Source organism: Buceros rhinoceros, unplaced genomic scaffold (genome assembly GCF_000710305.1).
Source record: "Buceros rhinoceros silvestris isolate BGI_N320 unplaced genomic scaffold, ASM71030v1 scaffold18021, whole genome shotgun sequence".
Taxonomy (NCBI): domain Eukaryota; kingdom Metazoa; phylum Chordata; class Aves; order Bucerotiformes; family Bucerotidae; genus Buceros; species Buceros rhinoceros.
The window spans coordinates 35,077-49,139 of record NW_010396285.1 but is presented as its reverse complement, the minus strand read 5'-3'; the positions used below and the strand labels follow the sequence as shown (position 1 = coordinate 49,139).

The window sequence follows — 14,063 nt, the reverse complement described above, 5'->3', positions numbered from 1 at the left end:
GCTCTTTTCCTGCGGAAAACACGGGCTGCAGATCCTTGGAATCAACAGCCACAGCATCATAGTCAGCTTCCAAAGATATAAATGTCAAAGAGCTACGCTATGAAACTTGAAAATTTTGTCTGATACTTGGCTAGTTCTCAAGCTTGTATTTTAAGTCATACTTTGTGTAAGAGCAACCAAAAAAGGCACCAAAAATTGGTAAATCTCCAATTTTTTCTATTCAGAAAGGTCATCCTCATTAAATTGTCTTCATACACAACCATAAACGGCAGCAGATATTCACCGTTGTAACAAGCATGCAGAAATGCAGCCCACCAACTTGTAGAAATAGATATTTAGATCTTTGAGACTTGCATGCACCTTAACTTCCTTTGTTTTTACTAGAAATTCTAATAATTTAGTAACTGTATTGACTAGACCAGCAAAGTTTCAGGTGGTAAAGCTCAACTGTACTCTTAAATATTTCATATTTTGCTGTGGCTGCCAGCTTAAAATACTTACCTTCTAAGTCAGATGTGGTTTGGTGTGTGTATTTTCCACCAGTAAAATAACAAATTATTTCTATTGAAATTGAAACAAATTAAATCTGAAGTACACTACGTGTTTTTTACATAAAATTTGCCATGAAATGGCAATGATGATAAACTTAAAATTCCTGGAGATTAATTTAGTAAATGGGTAGAGGATTACTATTTTTCTGTCAAGATCAATACCGCTTTCTTTCGCACTAATTGTCAGAATATCTTGCTAGGGCTACTGGAGGGTAGTGGTGTGCTTCAAGACCATCACATCACAGAAAAATGATTCAAAGGCAAACTGTCCTGCACCCTCTGGTATCGACTTGCAAATTAGCATCTGGAATGTAATTAAACAAGCTTAATGAAAGTAGCAGCTGAATACTACTGGAAAAGACAATCAGCTTTTTTGCCTCTGATATATATTCTGTACTATTGAAGCTGATCACCAAACACATCGTGTGAGCACAGTTAAAAAAAATTAGCATTTATTTGAAGAATAGGAACTGTTTTTCATTCTGTTATGCTTTTGGCATGCACTGGTGTCCCAGGAGAGCCATGCCACAGCAGATAGTGCACAATATTTATAAATCCATGACAGGCAATAATAGCAACTTGAAAAATTCTTTTGCTAGAATTTCAAGTTGAGAGCTGCCAAAAGCTGAGAGGATCAAATCTGCAGTGGCAGCTGCTGTGCCCTACAGTAAGAATCGTCGACTTTGAAGATGCTCAACTTAAAAAAAAATTAAAAAATAATAAAATAAAGACGACTGCAGGCTTAGCCAATTTTTGCAGGTTTCTAGAGCCCTGGCTCTCTGCCTTTTGAAGATGAGTTGCTGAAGCTTCTACCACTGCCTGAGGCATGCTAACACCAGCAGGATGTGGTTTTTTTTTTTCCATAGGCTTAGAGTGCCTTCAGATTTAAGCAGCACATGCTTTATCAATGCCAACTGTGATGGTCCTTTCCCTGGTTGCAAGTGCCGGGAGATGATCTTTACCCAACATCCTTCAGAGAAACTGCTAAGATAGATGGTGACATACCCAAGTGCCACTTCTGCAGTCTGATTTATGGAGGCTTGTTTCATTATGAAGCAAGTGCTGGCCTCTAGAGGAACCATTATAGATTGCTGAAGATGTGAACACTTTCAGCCCTGAAGGCCTGTGGATGCTTCAAAAATGTAATGCCAAGCACCTAACTACTGTGGAACAATATTAATCTGTCATGTGGGCAGCTATAGATCTACTTTAAAAAACATAAGTGGAAGAACAGCACATCTAATAGAGTGTTTTGAGCATAGATCTTTCATTGCGGCCAATTTTTCTTGCAGTCGGGTTTCAGTGGGGTAGCCACATGGCTTTTAATCCTTACAGTCAGATTTTTGCAAATGCATTCATGCCTTCTGGGGTTAAACAATAGCAAAGAAACACTCTGAGTCAGTGGATATGGAAACTGTCATGGTCTGGGGAAAAAAATACCTACAGTATTAAATGCTGGAATTCTAGGTTTATCTGTGCTGCAGCTGTGGAATTCCAGGGGAGATGGTGGGGAGGGATATTACATATTCTGGTATTTGACTCATGTTGTTTGAAAAATAGAAGCTTTTTGTCTGTAGAAGAATTACTTGATGTACAGCGAGGCTCTGTTGTAGACTTCTGACAAGAGCTTCATGTTTAAGCAAGGAAACAGGCTGCTTGTAACTTCCTATCGCTCCTGTATTTCATCAGCGCAGCCAGGTTTGATAAAAAGATGATCCGAAAGAAAGAGAATGGGTAGAAGCCACAGAAAGCAGAACTCTTGAAGGGAGGTTAATCTTTGTGTAACGAGTTCAGGGGCAGAGAATAGGTGGGAAGAGAGGAGGCAGTCTGGCAGATATTCAATAATTACTTCTAAAATAGATCACCTCAAAAATGTGATATTATATTTACATCTTTTTTTTACTGTTTAAGTGTGACAGGCAATCAGGTGGTACTGAATGAAAACAAAACTACTCCGGAGCGGTAAGAACAGATTAAAAATGAGAGGACTCTTCTGACTCTATTCCACTTGAGCCGTAAGTGCTTACCCTGCTGCAGCAGTGGTGCTCTCTGAAAAACGGCCTCTTGCTCTCCTCCCAGAGCTGTGCAGCCCTTCACCTGCTGGCCAGGTTTGCTCCTGTGACCGGGCTGCAGTTACGTTTCCTGACTTGTTCAGTTCTGACAAACCCGGGTTATGGACTGATTCAGCCAATAGGTTTGGGTAATCCTCTGAAAGGAGAAATGACGAGCGGATAGGAGGAGCTGGAGGTAGTAACCTTTTCAGTCAGTAGATGCAGCTGGCAGAGTAGAGGAGTTCACAAAGGAATTACAGAGAGGAGGAGGACTGGAAGCTGTAAAATGCGTAGGCTGAGGTGCTTCTAGTCCACAGTTTTGTTTCTGGCTTTGCCACCGATTCTTGAGGTACTTTTGAGCAGCCCCATCCCCGGGGATGAAGCAGCTGGGGCCTCAGCAACGCTTTCCTCTGGATGACGGGGTGTGGTACCCTCTGCTGCATCAAAGTAAAAAGGGGTCTAAACACAGCTTGCACTGTGTACCCCTTATTTCAGCACCAAACACATCAGGCATAGTACAAAATAGTATGAAAACATGTCACTTTCTTCCCGTTTTAAACAGCCGACACAGATCATTCAAAGGTTTCTGTGCCCCAGTTTCCTACTGTCCCTCAGTACGGTGGCGGTATTCTTGTTCAACTACTGACAGTAATACTGAGCTGCTTTTGGAAACTCAGAACTCCCTAGTCTTCAACACTAGTTGTCTCATCAGTGTTCTTTAGACTGCATCTGTGTGATTCGAGGCTCAAGAGCAGTGCCAAGCTGCACGTGGGTTCTGTATTCATTAGTGGTGGTGATGAAAGTGTGGGTGTGTGTCCCAGGGCTCAGGTGTGGGAGCCTGTGGCGCGTCCTGCCAGCTGACACTTGGTGTTTAGTGGCTGCTCTTGCTGGGAGGTTTGTTGGCTAGACACCGGCAGCAGACAATAGAGACCAAGCCTGAGTACCAGAGTTAGGCTGGAGAGCCCGCCTGAGACACTTGAACCCCTGTTGGCATTGAATGTGAAGATCGGGTAAATGAGGGGGAAAAAATCTGACTCCGTGAGCAAAAATAAGTACTTGGTATTTGTGTGCTCTGCGTATCTATTTATGTCATTACCCAGTGACAATAACTGAGGCTGTTAGTGGCATGTCTTCACTGCCCTGGCTGAGTCATGGCCACACAGATTTCACACTTTCCTTACATACCTGTATTATCGTCTCCTTCAGAGGCTTGGATTTGCACAGGTAAATATCAGTGTGCAGACTGTCATCCTGTCTATCGTAATGTGTCTTATTTCTAGATTAAAATTATTCTGGTTTCTGATGGACACGGGACAGTTAGCACTGTTCTCATCTTCACAGAGTTGTGCCGTGGGTTGATTTCCTTTGTGGAACCAACGTCACGCAGGAAATGCAAGGCTGACGTATGCTGTGCTGGCTAGATGTGCTCTGGAGTGGCTGGGGCTACTGAGGAGTGTTTTGAGGCTTTCTGATTACACCAAAGTACAATTTCTGGGCTGCAGTCAGGCGGGGAACTGCCTGCTGTGCTGAGTTACCAGCGATACCCAGTGGCACCTGCTTCTGCTTCTCTGGGTATGGACGATACTGAGGGAAATAAATTTTACCTTAGTTTAAATTGGGCTTTGCTGCATGACAAAGAGCAACAATTTCTTCACCTCTACGAAAGTAACACTTAAACTTTGTACGTAATAATGCGGACAAGCTGTCAGAAGCAGTTCTCCGTGTGAGGAGATGGTTTCACTGCCCAGGGTAGCTGCAGGACAGGTAATTATTTGTGATGCATTTCTCGGGAGCAGCGTTCTGGTTTAAATGGTTTCAGTTTGTACATCCCTTAGAACTGCAGAATAAGGGCAAAACACACTGGAAAATAGCTCAGATGGCATGAAGCCGGGTGCCGCTCCAGCAGCGAGGGCTGGGGAGGCAGAGTGCCATTCCTGCCTGAGTGGGAAGAGTGGACGGAGCGGGGCAGGCTCCAGCCCAGCCGGTGTGTGTTACGGAGCATTCTGGCGTATTAGGAAGGAAAAAGTACCAGAGGGCCTGAGGCTTCTTTTTCCAAACAAAATGTTGACCTTCATTCCCTTCCATCCTTTTTTCAGAGGTAAAGTAGTAGTCATAGGAACTAGTCAGAGTTTGCTCTATTTGAAGCTAGATATTCATTTTTTGATACTCCGCAATAATATAGAGTAATTTTAACCGCCGTCTTTTGTAATGTTTACATACCTAGCTACTTGCTGGTAGTGAGGCTCAGGATGTTACCATGTGGTAATGCAGCTGTACAGAAAATCGAGGGTATCGCTCTGTCGCAGTAGAACTTGCAGAATTTACCACTCTGTTACTGTTGAGCGAGTTCTTTTTACTTTGGGAACCAGTTCTCTAAAAACCCATGAAGTTCACCAAGACATGAGTTAAATGATTTTCCATATTCATCCGTAGTGCAGAGTATGGGAACAGCATTAAGAGAAATCCTGTAGTTGGGAGAGGAGCCTGTAATTTAATTCCATGCCATTGGAACAAGGTGTTGTGCTAAGCCTCACGTGAGGAACGACAGATAGGAACTAATGTTATTGAAGAGTAGTTCCGAATCATATAAGTTTCTTGCCTTGGCAGGTAATTTGGCATAAATTGTTAATGTAAATCCAGGTTAGTGGGGAAGACATTATTTTACTAAAAAAGATAAACTGCTGATTAATTCAGTATAGAACTCAATTACAAATTGAAAGTGTCTCTGCGGGACGCCAGTACCCTGAAGACAGCAGATGTTGAATTGATACTCCAGCATATTTCACACTGGTATGAAATATTAACATGGTTTATTATACTTGTGTGGTGTACGGTATCAGAAAGGGGGAGGTGGTGACGAGTCTGGGCTTGCAGGCGTCTACCGCCGGAACATGAAAAAACTCCAATCACTGAGAATAATAATTAGAGACTAAGGTGCATTTTATTTGAAAAGTTCTTAGTTAGAAAAATAAACATTTGCGAACATATTAGTCACAACAGAACCGACATTAAAAGTGGTAAAGAATTACTTCTCTGTGGTTCTGTGATCTCAGTGAATGAATGTAGGACCCTGGTAGCTCTGGGTCCTTTTTGCTTCGTTTCCTGCCCATGCCATAGTTCTGCTGAAGATCGCTGCTTCCTAACACAGAAGGTGTTTCTGTCGGTTCTGTGTGCAGTGGGCAGCACGTTAACCGCGGTGTGTCGCAGCCCAGGGACTGAAGCAAGCTGGGGTTTTGTCTTTTAAAGCCGTGTATTGGTGGTGGCAGCACGGGCAGGCTCTGCAGGCTCTGCACTTGAGAAGGTGCCCGGTGACGGACGGGGTAGTAGCACAGTGATGCAAATAATTGGGAATGGGTGGGACTGAAACTGGTCCGTGCTTGGTGTTTTCCTTTTGTTTAAACACCTTTGGAGAAGTTAGCATTGGGACAAATGTATCTGAAGCCTCTGTTCCACACGGGAGACGTGTTCCGCAGCGTTTGAACAGGATGTGCTCTGCAGAGAGAATTCTAATCGTGTTTAATAGTCTTTGAGTCCTTGAGACTGTTTGTGCAAATATTGAGTCATTCACTTGCTTTCCCACAACTGAAAGGAAGTAGTGTTGGAGCATTTCAGTTTCTGGTGAAATAAGGCTGTGGAATCAGAACTGGAAAACAACAAGGTACACGTTACCGTGATTTCAAATACCGTAGCTGTTTAACACGGAGTGACAGTTATTTCACCCCCCTGACTTCTGCTCTAGAGGCCACCAGACTTGTGACTTCGTCTTTAACAGCTGTTCAGTAAACTAAATACACTTCTATACAGTATTTGTGGGGATATTTTTCTGTAGATTTTAGCCTATGGGATCCCAAATAGCGTGTGCTCGAGGTGCAGCGGAGTGGAGGCCATGCCACCGCTGTACCTGCACAGGGCGCAGCTGCAGTCCCAGGTATCTTTAGGTACCTTATTTTTTCCATCACCTGCTCGAGTATTCTGATAATTTCTGCCCATTCTTCTTTATGCACAAACTGGTGGTTGTTCGCAGGACCCACCTTTGTGTTTCACTGCTCCATGTCTCCCAGATGCTGCTCATCTTACAGATTCTGATTTTTCATAACCCCTTCGCCTTTGGTGTGATTGTTGTTCCAATTCCTTCTACTTGTATCTTGTAAATGTTTTGTTGTACTGTAGTTTAATCATTTGGAACCCCAACCCTACATATTTGTCACATCTAGCAGTTTTAATAGCCTGTTTTGCATTGTTTGGACTGCTAAATCTCAATGTTCTGCCTCTAAAAAGTCACAGAAGAATTTAGAGGACACTCAAAAGGTGGTGGAGGGGGAGGGCTGGAAAGTCTGGCTACTTCTGAATTTCATTCACCTGATCAAAGATGGGAGAAAAGCAAACTGTATTGATTGTAGCATCGGTCTGTTTAAAAACCCCCAACTTTATCAAATCATGAGGCAAGGTATGTCATTCATCTGCTTATGAAACGCAAACCTTGCTTTTGGGGAAGACTTGTCAAACCCGAGTGGTTTAAATTGCAGGTGCCAGCCCCTTTCCAGCTTCAAAAGGCAGCCAGACAAATCTAATGGAGCCTTTCGACCTCCCCTTGCAAGAAAAACACAAAGTACTTTGCTTCTCAGTTTTGTTCTCTCTTTGGACTTCCCAGCACATTTCAGCATTGCTTCCAGTTACGTATCGATCTCCACCACAACCTCTCCCCGCAGGCTGCCGTACGCAGCCTCTCACATGCTCGCTCTGCTGATTGCTCTTCCAAAGTCTAATTACGCTTCTGTAGGTGCTTATGTCCTTCAAGAGGTATCACTTTCCTAGCCCCAAATTCCCAGTGCTCCTTTATAGGTTTATTTTTTTTATTATCATTGTCCTTCCTGAAGCTTCTGATTCTCCCCCCCCTTCTCTTCCCATAGGAGTCTTGTGAATTCTCAGTTTAGGATTAGCCTTTTACATCACATTATTTGAAAAAAAATCATTCTGTTGTAAAAGACAGTTGTGACAAGTATTTGTATTTTTTTTGTCTTCATAAAAATTGTTGCATATGATCACAGTAATTCTATACTAATTTACACTGTATTTCAAATTCCTGATAAGACTGTTGGAGAACTGCACTGTGTATCGCATACGACACTGCAGGCTGGTGATCTGCAGAAGGTACTCACTGCAGTTTAAGAATTAAAAAAAATTCTTTCTAAAATTTGTAAATCTGGAAGAGGTATTTGCTGTTTAACTTATTGTGCAGCTGCGGAATGCTGAGGAGATAATATTCACACAGCCCTTCCAGCTCCTGCCTGGTGGTGAACTGGTTTAAAAGCTATTAGTAAAGACGATAGTAATACGCCGTAGAAAGATGCACATCTTCTGAAGGAAAGTCTCCTTCCTTTTTCCTTCAGCAGTGTTTGAAATCTGGAAATTGCTTAAGTGAGAGGAGAAACTTGAGTCAAGTCATATACAAGAGTAATGTGTAAAAGTTCCTTATTGGTGCTGTTTGGGACTGGCACGGCGGCAGCTGGAGAGGGGTAATCTATCAGTTCCTGAGCGTCTACAAACTGCAACTCTCCAGATAACAGGTTTAAAGTAAAGATTTAATACAGGCTCTATCTACTATGATGTTGCAGTGACAGTTTAAAACTCATTCTCTAAATCTCAGCAGACTTTATAGCCAGCAGTGGGCCCATATAAAGCTTAATGGCATTACAACACATAAATCATCTTTTAAAGATGCTACCAGTAGCGCCAATATTAAATGCAGACAATTGTCTGTGTTATAAATAATTTATCAAACACCATTTCAGATTACCCTTCCATGCTGAGTTATTTATTTTAGCCTTTACTGTACTATTCCTAAGACACATTTTGAAAGATCCATTACTGGTCACTTTAATGAACTTGGGGGTCTGTGTTTTCCCCCCTCAAGCACTCCGGTGCATCTGTGGTGACCATTACACGGCTGATCTGGACCTCTTTGCGCCTTTTACAAGAGCTGCCCATTTGTCATGTGGTGGTAAATGGGGTTGCACATTGGAGTCCGGGGACACATTGTGCGATGCGGTGCTGGAGACAGACAGATCGCTCCATAAAGCGCCGCTCCTCGCTGCCGGCTGGGGCTGCCGCCCATCACTCTTGCTGGGTTCTCATTTAGGCAGCACTGCGGACCCGGGAGAATGATATTCCCAGTTAGCTTGGCCTCTGCAGCCATAAAGTAGGAAGCGCTCCTTTTATGTACTCTGAACTTTTAGGGTTTTTTAAGATTAATTATTACAGTGGCTCATTCATGCCCCTGGACTTAAGACTGTGTCAGCACTTTTCCTGCTAAGCCTCTATTTTCTGAAGGTAAAATAGCAGCCCTGGCTGGGACTTTGCAGGAATTGTTGGGGTTGTTTTCTTGTTGCTGTTGTGGTCACCTTTCTAAACGATGAGCAGGGGAGGAGTTGTCAACAGCACCAAAGCAGGGTTTCCGTAATTAAAACTAGCCCAGGTTGATGAGCTGGGCTGTGTGACTTCGGAGCGGGGAGCCCAGGGTACACCTGAGACCGTCTTGGTGTGATGGGGGTCTCAGCGCGGTTGCGGTGGAGCTCTGCTGACCCTGCCAGGTATTTTTAGAAGTATTTTGACAACAGGAGCTTGATAAAGTACATTTTTAAAAGTAAATAAAACTTAAATTAGCAGGAGGACTCTGTGAGATCAATGTTATTGTCCAAGAGTGGAACAAGCCCTCACCACCCTGCTTTGGTTTTCCCACGCCACGGTGCTTTTCTTACACGCTCACGTGATAGCTTAGAATTATTCTGGGTTTGCCACTGCTTAATTTTTAAAACATACCCGCACATACTTCTTTGTGTTATTCTAGTGTATTTACTTTCACTAGAGTACTGAAATACCCTTAGCATGCAGCAAACCAGTGGAAGTCTTCTACCCGTTGAGTGATCAGAGGTTTAATACCAAAAGCACTGAAGAGAGGTGCAGGGATTATTGGTACAGCGTGGCTGTTCTAGTCAGCTTAGTAGAAAATGTAATTCAGTATTTTTATTTTAAGAGTAATATTGGTAAATCTGGGGGTGAAATAAGGATTTCTTAGTTCTGTAGTTGAAATTTCTGTAGTTTAGTAAAAAAAAAAGCCGCCCTCCTGGTCAGTACCTGAATGAAGCTGTTGGAACTGGAATACTGCTGTTAACACGTTCTTTCGCGGGGCCGTTGGGGAATGCGGGGTATGTGCTGGGAGCAGCCGTGGTGGGAGTTGAGCTAATTTTGGGCTCCTCTTCGGCTGCGTTTGTACGCTGGGGGGTGTGCAGCTGCTGCCCGGATCGAGGGACTGGGCTCTCGGCATCGTTGGCTGCTTGTGGCAGGACGCCACAACGCAGCTTTTCAAATTCGCTTCACTTCATCGAAACCAGCGTTGAGTATTTGCTCGCCTGTTCACGATGTCTCATGGCAGGAGACTGTCAAAGGGTGTGAAACACCAGCAAAGCAGTGACGTGTGGTTACAGTCGTGTTGGGCTGAGCAGCAACTGCCACAGCTACCTTGAGGATAAAACAGAGTCCAAAATTCTGTGTCGGTAAGTGTGATCAGTCTTAGTCGCTCCTGGCCCAGGCACGCTCTAGTCGTAGTTCTCAAGGAAGTTCCTTTATACACCTTTGAGAAAAATGAGGGGTCCGATGTGCCTCTGGTACGTGCTTCTGAAGCCACTGAAGAGATCCAAGTGTGAGTCTTTCGGGACACCACCAGTTTTTCTTGCCTTCCGACACTCTGGAGCAGCAGCGGAGCTGAGGGTGCAGGACGCGTCCTGGCTGGGTCTTGTGGATGCTGAGGGTGCAGGACACGTCCTGGCTGGGTTTTGTGGATGCTGAGGGTGCAGGACACGTCCTGGCTGGGTCTTGTGGATGCTGAGGGTGCAGGACATGGTGCACTGACCCCATGCTGAACGTGACGTCCTGGATGGGTTTTGTGGATGCTGAGGGTGCAGGACACGTCCTGGCTGGGTCTTGTGGATGCTGAGGGTGCAGGACATGGTGCACTGACCCCATGCTGAACGTGGGACTTTGTCAAGCAGTAGCTGTCCTTTGTCAGGAGGACAGGCACGTGTGAGGACAGGCAGCTGTATCTGGTGTTTACAAGATGTGCAAGACTAAGCTATGCCGAACGCTTCTCCATGCTGCCCACCCTCTGTTACACTGCAAAACAAAGGGGTTTCCCGGCTATCGGAGCATTTCTCATAGCACGGGATCTGCTCCGTGATCTTTCAGTAACTGCCTCCAAAATAAAACCGAGCCCTGCCCGGGAGCTGTAGAGGGAGCCAGCGGTGCTGGAATGATCAACTGCTCCTCCTCCACCCCCCTCTGGAAAAGGTGGCTGGGCAAATCCAAACGAGGATTTCTGACCCTTCACAGCGATACTGTTCGTGCTCTTTATTGGCAGGGGGGAAGGCGACTGCAGATGGGTGGTGGTATTGTAATGGTGAGTTTGATGAGTTTGGAACGTTTCCTTGTAACAGACGCTCATCTGCACGTTACCTGCGTGTGTCGTGCAGATGCTGCTGCGCTGTGTCAGGCTGCTCAGACACCTCCTCACCCGGGAACCGCTCGCAGAGGGGAGTGGGGGGTGTGTTTCAAAAGAGAGACAAAACCCGTGCGAAAGCAAACACGGGGGCTCTGCAGGGTGAGCGTGTTGGGTCCCAGAAGCAAGAGTGAGCTTTATCTGTGGTTGGGGTCCAGCTTTGCTGCAGAAGGGGCTCTGCCGATTGTACCCAGGGTTTGGCACTGCGCGTGCTGCTGCCATGCTGCCACACGGTATCACGGTGTGCCCTGAGCGAGTGGTGGATTTCGCTCCAGCTCCCTACGGAATTCCTGCAGTGCACAGGAAGGGAAGGGGGGCACGCTGTCCATCTGTGTTCCTGTAGGTGGTAAGAACTCCGCTGCGCTCTGCAGTATCAGAGGGACCCAGTTTGACCAGGATTTCCAGCAGGTTTCCTTTAAACTCTGCACTTGTGTTCAGGACTGGAGTTAACGTTCGCCAGCCACAGGCTGCTCTGCGACACCATTACTGTTAAGATGAGCTGAATAACTTCTGCAAACCAGGCGATGTTAAAAAATCACAGAAATAATTTTGGTCGCGCGGTGGCTGATTCAGTAGTCCCTGCGCAGGGCAGTGCTGTAACCAGCCGGGGCTGTCCTTTGTACGCAGCCCTGAGCAGAGGGTACGGCCGGCACCTTGTTGCCTGGAGGATAAAAACTGTAAAATTTTCTCCATTCATTAAGTCAGAAACTCCAGTTTTGCTTCCTCAACTGTCTTTTTGCCAAGTCGGATCCAGGCGTGGATCCTGGACAGGACAAAAGGTTGTCCCTACAGCTCTGCCAGTGCTCAGCACCATTGTTAGTGCCTGCAGTACTCAGTGATTTAAGACGGCGCTGGAATCTTATTTATTGTTCTGAGCGCTCACAGCTTCCACTGTCACGTGGACAGACATTGCTGTGAAATGCCAGCGCTCGTGTGGTGACAGCTTTTTTTTTGCTTTTCCAGGAAGAGGAAGCCAAACAGCTTGTGAGAGATGCCATTGCAGCTGGCATCTACAACGATCTGGGCTCCGGCAGTAACGTGGATATCTGTGTCATCAGCAAGAGCAAGCTGGACTTCATCCGTCCCTACGATGTGGCCAACAGGAAGGGGGACAGGTGAGTCTTCCCCACGCTGCGCATTAGCCACCCGCTTCCTCTTCCGTAACAGCAGACTTTGGCAGTTACCTCTAGCTCTGCATGTGAAATTCAGCTAAAGAGGAAGACAAAAGCAGTGGCTGTTCCTGCAGGTGGGCAGAGGCTGGTGGCACGTACAGATGAACTTACCTGCCGCTTCATCAGGCTGAGGGGCTGCTCTGGAGTTTCCAGACCTTTGAGGAAGTCGAGTTTGACCGAGCAGATACTTGGCTTTCTTTTGCTGTCAGGCAGCAATGCAGTCTGGTGTGATGTTCTTCTCACTGGAATCAGTCAGGAGGACAAGTGGCACAGCCATGCTCTTTTGCTGTCAGGCAGCAATGCAGTCTGGTGTGATGTTCTTCTCACTGGAATCAGTCAGGAGGACAAGTGGCACAGCCATGCCCTCTGTGGGCAGCACAGCCTCGTGTCAGCTGCAGGTGAACTCACTGCGGGACAGAAATGCCCCCACTGCAGCCCGTGACTGCGGGGCTGTGTTTTAGTCTGCTGCGAGAGGCCCTTCCCAGCCAGTGCCTGGAGAACGTGCCCTGTGCAAGGAGGGGGGTGGTGTGTGTTTTTCCCCCCTCTCTTTTATTTGGCAAGCCACAGCAAGGGTAGGTTTGTGTACAGAACATCCCACCCCCCACCCCCCTTTTTACTGCTCTCCCTGGTCATTCCCGTGCAGCACACAGAGGGGCTGCACAGTGTGAAACCACTGGAAACCTCCACAGAGGTGACACGATTCAGGCACGTGTTGCTGCCACGCAGTAATGCTGAATCGCTTGGATGTTTGTCATGACCACTGCAGCAGGGACCGCGCTTTGGGAACAAGGGTACATCGTGTTGTCATCCTGATCACGTCCAGGAGACAGAGGTGACAGAATGTGAAACTGCACAAAACTTGTTCCTTCGCAGAGCAGGCAGAGTTCCTGCGGACCAGGGGCTGGGCAAGGGCAGCCCCCGGGTTTTGCAATATGTGCTTTTATGTGTCACAAATTGTGCAACTTTAACCTCGATGGTGGATGGAAAAGGAATTGCTTTTTCCTTTTTTTTAAGGCAGACACTGTGGCCAAAGCTGCAAAGAATGGCCCTGCTCCACTTACAGTTAAGGGGCTTTTGGGTTTTTTTTACTGTCCAACTCCAGCCCCCCATTCCGAGCAGGGAGTTGTTACTGCATGTTCTAAGGGAGACATTTGGATTCTTCTTCAAGTGGGTGACAAGGGTGATGCCACAGCCAGGTGGGGCTGTGATTTCTGCAGCATGTGGAGAGGTAACTGTGAGGTCCTTCGAGCACCCAAAGCCAAAGTCAACTCTCTGGTGGTTTTTCTAGTGTTGCAAAAACCAAACAAACTGCTTGTGGAGGGCAGGTACACAGCAAGGATGTCCCGCACCACAGCGAGGGCCCATTTCGGTCAAGCGATGGCTCCAGTTCCTTGGTAATTTGTCTAAAGACAGACAGACTGTGTGTCTCCTAAGACAGCTGCTTTCTCTGACATGGTGCCCTAGCTCTCGCCCTCTGTGGGATGGTGCAGTGAGGACACATCTTCTACTCTGGACTTTTCCAGGAAACTTCCCGAGGAAGCACATTAGTTCTAACAGTGTACAGGAGTTTTTCTGTGTGGTATCAGCCTCCAGCTCACTGTCACCTGCTTCCTTAACAGGTTTGGTAGATACAAGTGTGAAAAAGGAACTACTGCTGTTCTCACCGAAAAGGTCTCGCTGCTAGAATTTGAGGTGGTGGATGAAACGGTGCAGACCATGGACACGTCCTGAACCATCC

At 46.2% G+C, this 14,063-nt stretch overlaps 1 protein-coding gene across 1 annotated transcript in view; it reads left to right on the top strand.

Moving 5' to 3' along the window:
* The window catches only part of PSMB7 (proteasome (prosome, macropain) subunit, beta type, 7), a gene marked incomplete at its 5' end in the record, with an annotated part of 23,468 nt that extends 9,412 nt beyond the window's left edge, over positions 1-14,056 (top strand). The window contains 2 exons of the mRNA XM_010145867.1: positions 12,117-12,268; positions 13,945-14,056. Coding sequence (XP_010144169.1) covers positions 12,117-12,268; positions 13,945-14,056 — 264 coding nt within the window. The remainder of the gene's footprint in view (positions 1-12,116; positions 12,269-13,944) is intronic.
* Positions 14,057-14,063: the final 7 nt, after the last annotated feature.